Here is an 11,067-nt window from a genome sequence, read left to right on the forward strand (position 1 = left end):
CTCTTTATGCTTCCTAATTCTATCAACCCATTTTCTCCCTTACCCAGTATTTTTTTCTGCAGCCTTACTTTTACCTTTACCCCCTCTACAAAGTCTGTATCCAGCTACCTCATTATTTGTCCAGTGGCTGTAGCATGGTGGATCACATGCCACAAGGAAAGGCCTGTAGAATCCTTGGTAAAGATACTCTGTCTTTCAAGTTATGTGTGTGGATGCTTGCTTGCTTTTGCTCCTTCAGATAGCTTATCTGTAAAGATGTGCCCTATCTGATAACATCAGTACTTTTACTTAGTTTGATTACAGTTGCAGCATTGAGATTTCTTACCTATGATAGTCTTCAGTGTTTCCTCATACAAATTCAGTCATAACAAAACTTCTGACTGTCTCTACAGACTTCTCCTTTCTATTGGTAAGTTCACAATTGCACCACTTGCACAAACACATACATCAAATATTTCCACTTCTCAAGTTCTGGTTGTGCTGCTATCTGTTGCCATGCTCTAATCTAGCCATTCTTTCCTGTCTTGGTACCCAAATTCTTGTTAATTTCCCTCCATTGTTGTACTTATTCTTCCTTCCCCTGCCTTACATTCTCCCAACTCTGTTCTCCGCTTTGATCTATTCAGAATATTTCTGAAACTCAAGTGATTTCTATCTGCTATTCAAGTTTTGTCCGATTTTCCTCTTGTAGATGAATCGGGAATTATTTAGCTGTTCAGTCCCTATCTAGTCAGAAAAGCATAAGGAGCAGGTTAACCAAAGCCTTCTGGTTTGAATGCTTCATCTCAGACACTGTTCACCTTTATTTTTTGTAGGCTACCAGGCTAAATGTGTTAGAGAGTGGAAGGCACTGGGAATCCAAGTGTTGGTATCTACCAGTGATATTGGAACACTAGAAGGAACACAGCTATTGATAGAAGAAGCTTTGCAGCTTGGCCCGGTTGGAGGTATCTTTAATTTGGCTGTGGTAAGTGACAAAAATGCTTAGGACTTGTAAGAAACGGCAGCCATTCAAGTGGCTTTTTTTACTGAGGGCAGTCAGGCTTCATATGGTTTTAGATTGCCTCTCTGTGTTTCAAAGGACACTTTGCTTTGACCTTACCTGGTGATTAAAGGCTTATGGATCTGGCCCCTGGACCTCGGAAGCAACAGTATTTGGCCAGCGAGCTCAGTTCTGGGATAAGACAAATGTTGCCCAAGATTCCTGGGGACAAGAAAAGTCCCATACAGAACTTGCCAGTTGAAGGCTGCAGTGGCAGTACTGAAAAAAGCAGACTTAGCAAAAGCCATGTTGTCCTTGTATTTCAGGACATTTGGGATATGTCTGTACTGTAAAGTTAGAAAAACACATTGCATAGTGATACCCTCTCATATCTCAAACCATGTGGCAAATTTAAACGGAGAAACGGGAGATATTGAAACTGCACCTTTTTTCTTTTCTCTCCCCCTGCCCCCTCCCCAATAGGTCCTTAAAGATGCCATGATTGAAAATCAGACCCCAGAACTCTTCTGGGAGGTCAACAAGCCCAAGTATTCAGGCACCCTTCATTTGGATCGGTAAGTGTCTGTAGAAGGGACATATATGAACTGCTTTTATGGTTACAGAGCTGATCAAACTTAGTTGTTTTAGTCTTGCACCAGCCTTCTACAGTAACACATAGTTAGCAGGTTTTCCTGATGGGGTTTGTCTCTCCTGCTCTGCTCCAAGGGTGACTCGTAAGAAGTGTCCAGACCTGGACTATTTTGTTGTGTTCTCCTCTGTGAGCTGTGGAAGAGGAAATGCTGGGCAAAGTAATTATGGCTTTGCCAATTCTACCATGGAGCGTATCTGTGAGCAGCGACATCACGATGGACTCCCAGGTATGATGACTTTACACATTGCACAGAATAATCTATCTCGCCAAACATCCAGAGGACAACCAGCTCACCAGAAACTCATGTCCTTGTCTGGAATGATAATGAATGTTGAAGGCTCTTTCCTCTCCTAGCTGTTAACCTGAGTCATACATGTGTGAATGAATACTGGCCATTTAACAGTACAAAGGAAATACAGGCATTCGCTTAGCTGGTTTTTTTAACTCCCTTTTGTTGCTGCCATGTGCTTTAGTTAGTTGCCTAGTGCGTTCTTTCTTCCAATTTCTTCTCCAGGCCTGGCAATCCAATGGGGAGCCATTGGTGATGTGGGTATCCTTCTGAAGACAATGGGAAACAGAGAGATTGTGGTTGGGGGAACCATTCCCCAACAGATCAGCTCGTGCCTGGAGGTGCTCGATATCTTCCTGAATCAACCTCATCCTGTCATGTCCAGTTTTGTCCTAGCAGAGAAGGTCTCTGTGAAAACTGAAGGAGGCAGTCAACGGGATCTTGTAGAAGCAGTTGCGCACATCCTGGGTAAGTGCTTTCAGACAAGTACTGCTGGGCAGTGTCTACCATCTCAATGCTTTCGGAAAGCAGTGGTGCTGCTGTAGGTGCTCTGTTCAGCATCTCCTCCTGATTTCCTGTGGTGTGGGTGTGTTGTTGTGGGACTGTTTATTTTTTTTCCCTTTATACTGCTGCTTCTCTCCAATAATCAGTTTGTTTCTTCAGTGTGGGCTTTTCTCCCTTACTGTGTTTACATACACAGGCACACATGCTTCAGTGTTTTGTTTAGACTGGACTGGTGCCTTTCTCCAAACAGAGAATCAACAAGAAGAGCCCCCAAGAGCAAAATTCTAGGACAGCACATAATACAGCAAATACATGACTAACTTTCTGACTACTATTCCAGCTTTCAAAGGTTCACCTTGGGGTGTGCCCACGCTGCAAAAAGTAGCTTTTATGTACTTAGTAACTAACTGGTAGCATGTTCTCTTACCAGCTCTGTCATCCCATGTGAACATCTAGTAGCCATAGCTTAACTGTGTGTTACAAGAAGTGCCATGTCGTCCTATGTGTTTTGAACCTGCTTCCTTTTACCATTGTGTCCCCTGTTGTTGTGTTGAAAGCGAATAATCTGTCAACTCTACGTCCCACTTCAGTTGTCTCTTTTGCAGATGGAAGTGTGTACTGATCCTTTTTTTTCTAACAAAAGAGGTGCTGATAAATTGACAGCCTCCTGAGTATTACTTAAGGAATTGTGTGCAGCAACTGGCAGCAAGTCTGACCTTGGATAACAGACATGGCTTTTAGAAGTCATTTGAAAGTGTCTGGGAAATTGTACCAGCTGTAGGGTTAGTTTGGAAGGAGAGAGTGTGTGAAGACAAGAAAGGGAGAAGCTAATAAGAAACCTAATGGTGGGAAGGGTGGCAACGTGGGGCAGCACAAAGTGGAGGAGGGGAGGAAGAGCTGTAGATGCAAGTGTTGTTATGAGAAGTATTTTACAAGTAAGGAAAGGGTGAGAGATTTGAACAGTGTGAAGGTTGAAAGAGAAGAGGTGATGAAGACTGGAGGAACCACATCCTCCTCCAGTGTAGTAGACATCAAGTGTTGCAATCGACCATCATTGACACTGATAACTGTTTCATCTCACATTGTAGCTGAGGATTAGTTGCGTTAGGTCTAGGACTGCAGTTTCAGTTAGAGCCTCCAGTATGAAATTGCTCTAGCTGACTGTTATGAACTTGGTCTAGAGCTGAAATGACAATGTTCACAGCTATTTAGCTGGGACTGATGCATCCCCTATCATAAAGCTATGCACATTTAACATGTACTCTAAAGACTAGATCCCATAGGACCAGTTGTGGATTGTAGAAGAGGTGGCTTGTGAAAGCGTTAGGTGATCCTGAAAGGTAATTCTCTGTAGCTGTAGCTTATTCGGGTTTTAGGAGAAAGAAGGAAGCTGAGAAGACTGCTACAGAGGCCTAGAGCCAAAAAGAAATCGGCCTTTTGTTGGTGTGCTGTTTTTTCTCAGGTGTCCGTGATGTGAGTAGTCTGAATGCTGAGAGCTCCTTGGCAGACTTGGGCTTGGATTCCTTGATGGGTGTGGAGGTGCGCCAGACACTGGAGAGAGACTATGACATTGTTATGACCATGAGAGAAATTCGACTCCTTACAATCAACAAACTGCGTGAACTTTCTTCCAAGTCCAGGACAGCAGAGGGTATAGTGTCTGGATTAGGGTTGCTACCAGTCACCTGAGTCCAAACAATTAAGCTCCCAATCCATTGCTTTTGTCTCTAGTGACATAAACCTCTATCAAATCATGAAATAAGGTTATAGTTGAAAGGCTTTTAAGTGACAGACATGCCACTGAAGTGCATTGACCATTGGGTCAGGCTTACCAGTTCTGGGGGCAGGGTATAAGTAAGAGCATGAAAGGTGCTTTCTTGCCTGGCTAGTATCTGCCTGCATGAGTACTCATACGCTGCTGTGTGCAGGATGTAATTTGAGACCTTTTACCTGCCTGAGGAATGAGTAAACAATGTAATGTCATGCTTACTGTAAGCTAAAAGCATATGAAGTTGCTGCAGAGCAGCTGACAATAGGAAGATGCCTATGTCTCTGCCCTGATGATGTAGTCAGCTCTGGACTAATCCAGAGCAGCCCTGAGATTCTCCTTTAGGACTACGGCTACGTAACCAAGACTGATCTTGAATCTAATTGTCTGGTGTTCTTCCCTTCAAAGAGCTGAAGCCATCCCAAGTGATGAAGACAGGCCCTGGCAAACCTCCAAAACTAGATTTGAACAACTTGTTGGTGAACCCAGAAGGGCCAACGATCACCCGTCTCAATGATGTTCAGAGCACAGAGCGCCCTCTTTTCCTTGTTCACCCCATTGAAGGATCCATTGCGGTTTTCTACACTCTTGCCTCCAGACTTCATATGCCCTGCTATGGGTTCCAATGCACAAAAGGTATCTCAGTTCTTCAGCAACTGGAATTTGTAAACATAATATTCTGAATTTTAGTTGCCTTCTAGAGAGCTTTGTTACTAGACTTTTAAACTCGGAGGATCAAGCATCAGTACCTATAGTCTGCATAGGGTCATGTCAAACATCCCCAGGTAACAAGAGAAGTACTAGCTTAGACTGAAGAGCTTATGTATGGGGAAGTGCAACAAGTGGATGTTGTGTTGACTCCCTGCCAGCAGATAGCATGCAGGAGAAAAACAAGGCATGCTGTTCTACCTGTCTTTGGAAGGCGGGAACATTACTATTTCTTGTCCAAAATGTAAGTTGCTAACCGCAGTTTAGCAACTTACCTTCAAAATAACCTGGATGTTTCCAGCAGGGTTGTTTCTGAGGTCATGAAAACGTAATTGTCTCTGCTAGTGCCTTTTCACCAGAGTCTGTTTCTAACTCACTTCCATGTTCTAGCTGCTCCCTTGGACAGCATACAGAGCCTGGCAGCCTATTACATTGACTGTATGAAGCAGATACAGCCTGAAGGACCTTACCGCATTGCTGGATATTCTTTCGGTGCCTGTGTAGCCTTTGAAATGTGCTCTCAACTGCAAGCACAACAAAATGCTTCCCATGCACTCAACAGTCTATTCCTCTTTGATGGGTCCCATTCCTTTGTGGCAGCATACACCCAGGTAAGAGATACAAAGCAAATCCTGTCTGGGGACCATCCTGTGTCATCAGGGCTCATGTTCTCGGAGCTTACTATTCTAGATATGAGCCATCTGAAAAGCTGACAGACTTTTCTTGACAGAGGAGTTGGGAGACAGCTGTAGATAGTGAATGCTTAGGGATGACTGAAGAGTGGAAGCATATGGGGGGCGGTCTTCATTAACTGGCAAGGGCTAGGAGAAAAATGTTGCTCTTGCTATGATAAATCATATTAGTATGTCTTCTGGAAGGTCCTGGAGCCTGCAAGACAAGATCCTTGTGTAGGGGTGCTAGGAAACCTTGCTTAAGCCTTCCTTTCCATTTTCATTGTACTTTCTAGAGGAATCTAGGCTCTTGGTAATTGCCACCTGCGGATTTGCTTTCTAATCTGTCCTCAAGGGGTCTTCTTCCCCCACCTCAAGCTTCAGTCTATCTTTTTTTTTTTTTCTTTCTTCCCTGCCCCCCTCCCCCCTTTCCCCATTCAAAGCCCTTTGTTCTGTAATTGTTTTTATCTAACATTCAAGATCAGGCATATTGCTCTCATGTTTGCATTTTATTCTTCTCTTTTCCAGAGCTACAGAGCTAAGCTGACTGAAGGAAATGAGGCTGCATTGGAGACTGAAGCATTGTGTGCCTTTGTTCAGCAGTTTACAGGCATTGAGTACAATAAGGTAATGTTTTGTTTTGTTTTTTTTAATATCTCTTTGCATTGCAGAAGAGGGGTCTGGTTTTTTAATGGAGACAGATTCTCAGATATTGAGACTAATGGAAAAAAAACATGTTAATATTTCCAGCTGCTGGAGGTTCTTCTGCCCCTGAAAGATCTGGAGGCTCGTGTGAATGCTGCCGCAGACCTGATAACTGAGATTTATACAAACATCAATCGTGAAGCACTCAGTTTTGCTGCTGCTTCCTTTTACCATAAACTGAAGGCTGCTGACAAGTATATACCGGAGTCCAAGTATCATGGAAATGTGATGCTGATGCGGGCAAAATCTCACAATGAATATGAAGAAGGTCTGGGTGGAGACTACAGACTCTCAGAGGTCAGTCTGAGGCCTACTGGTGACTGTTGAGGTTCTCCTTTATCTCCCACTGATAAAGAGGAGCATAGAAAATCATCCTTACTGAGGGAGAAGGGATGAAACCAACCTGAAAGAAATGATCATTCTGCAGCTGTCGTGTTCTAACAAGAATTAGAAATCCCCAAAAGTAAATGAGTTGATTGGTTCCAGACACTTTCTCAGGGTAGTGAGGGCCAGGAAAAGGTCTAGCCGCTGTATTAGATAAGTGTTTTCTATAGCTGATTCTTGCAGCTCTCTAGATAGGCTTTTGGTAATAAACACGTTAAGAGAGTGTAACTTGACAGAAGTAACTTTTAGGGGCCTACAGTGAAAGGAGGAGACTAGATTTTGTCCACTGCCTGAGGGCAGACTTTTGAAGGCAAGTGTCAGCCTTCTGACAATAGAGGCAGCTTTTTTTAGTTACCTTTTGTGAACCACTTAAGTTAGTATGTGGGTTTATTGTGGGCCTAAAAAAACTTAAGTTTTTGGCCTGTAGTCCAGGTAAGGTCACTGTTCTTTAGCCCCTGTTCACATAAAATAGTCAAGTGTCTTACATTATGCTATGGATACTAGGGAAAAGGAAGCGATTTTCAGAATTGTCCTCCTGCTTCTGGCATCTCCTACCCCTTCAGGCTTCTAACTTAAATTCATTATTGATTCCAGGCTAACTTGTATGTTATTAAAGTTACATAATGACCTTAAAGGAAGATTCATGGTGGTGGGAGAATGATTATGTGGAGGGGAGAGTTATTTAGTTTTCTTAAGGGCTTGGAAGTAGCTACTTTATCATTTATTGTTTGATACTGTAGGTAAATTATTTTGTTAGTATCAGGTTGGTTTGCTTCCTGCCCAGCTTACATTTGAGTGGATTACCTGCCAGGCTGTCAAACTATTGTGCTTTAAAACACTGTTCAAAACCATGCCCTGCAGCTGATCTATGAAAATATGTCAGAGTAAAACAGGTGCTGTTTTCAACTGAGTTTGATACAGTGGTGTAAACTGTAAGTAACTTAGAGGACTGATAAACCTAAAATAGCTAGATAATCAGCTGGTTATATATTGTGAATGTAAAGGTTGGGGTTTTTTTTATATCTATGCAGGTATGCGATGGGAAAGTATCTGTCCATATTATTGAAGGGGATCACCGTACCTTATTGGAGGGAGATGGCGTTGAATCAATTATTGGGATCATCCACAGCTCACTGGCAGAGCCACGTGTCAGTGTCAGAGAGGGTTAACTTCTGCTTACTTACTGTCAATGGTGAAGAAAATGCCAACAACATTCCTTGTTATGACAGACCCCAAGGAACTCTTCCTGTTGTTCAACATCTCATCTGCTCTGCTGCCAGAACTGGGAAGTCCAGCTGAACTTGATTGGTCTTTTTCTGTCCCTTTCTTGCTCGTCTTTTCCTTTCCCAACTTTTATGGGTTCTCTTTCCTCCTTCCCTTCCTATGCTTTGTTTTCCCCTACTATCCCTGTCTGTGTTACTCTAGTGCTGTGACTCTGTCACTCTGCACTGCTATGAGGGTTCCCCACTGATGGTTGCTTCCTACACCCTTGGCAGTATGAAAAACAAATTTAGGAGTAGATTTCTTGTGCTCTATATTGTTTTGTCTTAACAGTATTCCAAAGGGTATGTGATAGCACTTGTTGACCAAGCCCAGTGAGCAGGGAGAGGAGCTGCAGCTGATTTCGGAGATACCTTTTGTCTGTGAAGAATCTGTCTGTAGTAAGGTCAGAAAGAGAATTCCATTGAGGCTTTTGTAACTATATTTTTTTAATTTGATATATTCTAAGTATTTATTGTGTCAAACCAGAGACTTCTTACTTGGTTTTAATTTATCGTGGGTTATAGGAGAAAAGAAACATCCCTTTTTGGAGGGGAAGGTTTAATCTACAAGGCAAAGTTGCACATTTGTTAAACGAAAAGTGCATCTTTGGAACAGTCTGATTTCTTTCGTTTGGGTTGTTAGGGGTTTTTTTCTTTTTTTTTTTCCCACTGCCCTGCCCTGTTCAGAAAGGAAAAGGTAGAAAAGAGGGTTCTTGCCATCCTCCACTCCTGGGGGGGGGGGGGGGGGGGAGTGGCTGACAGATGCCACTGTATTGAACAGCCTTAACTTGGATTTGACAAAAACAGGCAAACCTATCCCTAGGCAGGTACTTTGTTTATATTTGTGCAAGGTTCTGTGCTCTGCTGTATCAGAACCTTAGTAAAGTATTAAGACTATTGCTTTACCTATTCCCTCCCACCTCCAGTCTTACCACCCAACCAGACATTTGGAACGGGGTGGGAAATGGAATTCTTCAATGGTAACTGAACAAATCCTTCTAGCCCTGCTCTCCCATAACCAAAGCTCAGGCAAACATACAAGCATCTACCCAAAGCCCCTGTATGTTTTATTTAGCGCAGGGCTTGCTTAAGCCTTGTGTATTCATTTTCCTCTCAGTAATGAGAATGGAGACCCCACATAAGTTAGCTAAGTAATCAGTTTGATGGTATGATTTTAAGATACAGTACCTTTTTAAAGGAAACTTGCATAAAATTCCATTACAAAATTTCTTGCCTTTGCTATGCTGGATCTGTCCTTTCCGAAATCAGTAAATCCTTGCTACACTTATGATACAGAGGAAACCTGGGTAGCAACAAAGCACCAACTAGGATGAGCTATTGTGCTTTTCAGAACTGCTTTAAAACACTAGTTCTCTCCATCCCCCAGTGAAGTATCATGGTAGTACAGGAGCATTCCAGTGACAGGAATGGGTGGCTCTTTGCTGCAGGTTCTGACCTAGTGTCTTTTGCTTATACCACCCTCTGTTGATAGTGGCTGGGTTAACTGGTTTTAGTTTTAAAAAGTATTTCTTTTGTGAAATTTGAAATAAAACCAACATAATATCAGCTTAAAGCATTTCCAAAATAAGTCTTGTTCTTTTTTCTTTTATGTGGGGTTTTTTTTTTATTATTTTTTTGTGTTGGTTTTTTTTTTTCTCCTTTGGTCTAAAGAGTGTCTTTTTCTCTTTGGCTTTCCTAGTATTAAACAGAATTGATCACTGGTTGGCTTTTTGTCTTATTCTCTACCACCATTTCTTAATCCTGTGTTTCATCTGGAATCTCTCATTTCTTGGTATAAAGCAAAAACTGCTGCTGGCATATCTTGATTTGGAGTCTGTAGAAATAATAACAATAATAAAGAAGATGTATTGTTCTCAAGCATGGCTTCTTGTTGCCATGATTTTGGTACCTTAGATACAACCAAAACACACACCCACAAGATGAAGTGGAAACTCTTAAATTCTAATTCTGGCTCCATTGTTGCAGTTATGGACAAGCCATTAACGCTACTGCCTCAGTTTCCCCATCTGTAAAGTGGGACTAATAGCATCTACCTCAAGGTCGTTGAGAGTGTTAGATAGGCAATGAGTATAAATGCTATTAAGTTGCTGGGCATGATAACTAGGTGTTAGGTGGTAATGGAAGGAGGGAAATGGGTAATGTGTGAGGATGAGGTGCCTTACAGCTGCAAAGATTCTAATACTGAAGGGTGGCTATGTGAACTGGACATACGTGCATACTATACATGCACGTCCTAGCACAGGATGCTACATAAAGCAAATGTAGACTGGTTGGTTGGTTTGTTTTAAATGTAACTACTAGCAGTTGCAGTAAGCCTGAAAAAGTTGAAAAAAATCCTACTTGCCTTGGTTGTCTTGAAAACCTAGAAGGAAAAAGAAAGGAGTGATTAAACTTTAAGCAAACAAGTACAATAGTTCTGTGCTAAAGTGTTTAACAAGTCTAAATGGGCTATGTGGAGGGAGCAAGGACTAATGCTGTTCCAGCTGTCGAAGCAGGAGTTGGACAAGTTCTTTATATAAATATGAATGTGCATGGTCTCATCTAAGCAAAGCTTGAAGATACTGGTTTAGTAATAGAAGTTCTTCAAGAATTACTTATAGCCTCTATGCTCTCAATGTTCTTGTGGTTGTTATTTGAAAAGCAGAAAATTGTTTTGGTTTGGGGTTCCCCCCCCCCCTTAATTGTCTAATTACAATCTGCTGCCCTGTAACCCATTATGTAACTGGCTGCTGAATACAGTGTGCCAAAAATAAAGACCTTATTAGTGCTGGTACTGCTTGTTGTTTCTCAGTAGTCCGTCAGATAGACATAGCTAAAATAATAGTATCATAATGCAAAATCACATACTGCAGTTGCTTGTTTTGAGAAGACAAGGGCAGAAGCAAAGTCCTTCACATCTACCCTCCTGGGTGAAATTGAAGTGGGAGTCTCTTGTCAACTGATGGTTGCTTTCCATCCTCCTTTTCAGCTAGGTTCTCACAGGCTTCTCTACACCATGCTGGTCTTAACCTTGACACTGAAAAACACGGTCCCCTGCTGGCCCTATAAATTTACTTAGGCTCACAAACCCACACTGGTATGCTGACATGGTGGGCAGTAGACTTTAAATCTGCAATATGGC

The 11,067-nt window shown here is 42.2% G+C and overlaps 1 protein-coding gene across 1 annotated transcript in view; it reads left to right on the top strand.

Moving 5' to 3' along the window:
• Nucleotides 1-10,719, top strand: part of FASN (fatty acid synthase) — a 46,210-nt gene extending 35,491 nt beyond the window's left edge. Inside the window, exons 34-43 of the mRNA XM_075044030.1 lie at nucleotides 816-967; nucleotides 1,466-1,557; nucleotides 1,709-1,860; nucleotides 2,149-2,391; nucleotides 3,890-4,078; nucleotides 4,604-4,831; nucleotides 5,294-5,514; nucleotides 6,103-6,201; nucleotides 6,325-6,576; nucleotides 7,695-10,719. Of these exons, the coding sequence (XP_074900131.1) occupies nucleotides 816-967; nucleotides 1,466-1,557; nucleotides 1,709-1,860; nucleotides 2,149-2,391; nucleotides 3,890-4,078; nucleotides 4,604-4,831; nucleotides 5,294-5,514; nucleotides 6,103-6,201; nucleotides 6,325-6,576; nucleotides 7,695-7,832 (1,766 nt within the window). The 3' untranslated portion in view covers nucleotides 7,833-10,719. The remainder of the gene's footprint in view (nucleotides 1-815; nucleotides 968-1,465; nucleotides 1,558-1,708; nucleotides 1,861-2,148; nucleotides 2,392-3,889; nucleotides 4,079-4,603; nucleotides 4,832-5,293; nucleotides 5,515-6,102; nucleotides 6,202-6,324; nucleotides 6,577-7,694) is intronic.
• The last annotated feature ends 348 nt before the right edge of the window (nucleotides 10,720-11,067 follow it).

The sequence above is a fragment of the Buteo buteo genome, chromosome 13 (genome assembly GCF_964188355.1).
Source record: "Buteo buteo chromosome 13, bButBut1.hap1.1, whole genome shotgun sequence".
Classification (NCBI taxonomy): Eukaryota; Metazoa; Chordata; class Aves; order Accipitriformes; family Accipitridae; genus Buteo; species Buteo buteo.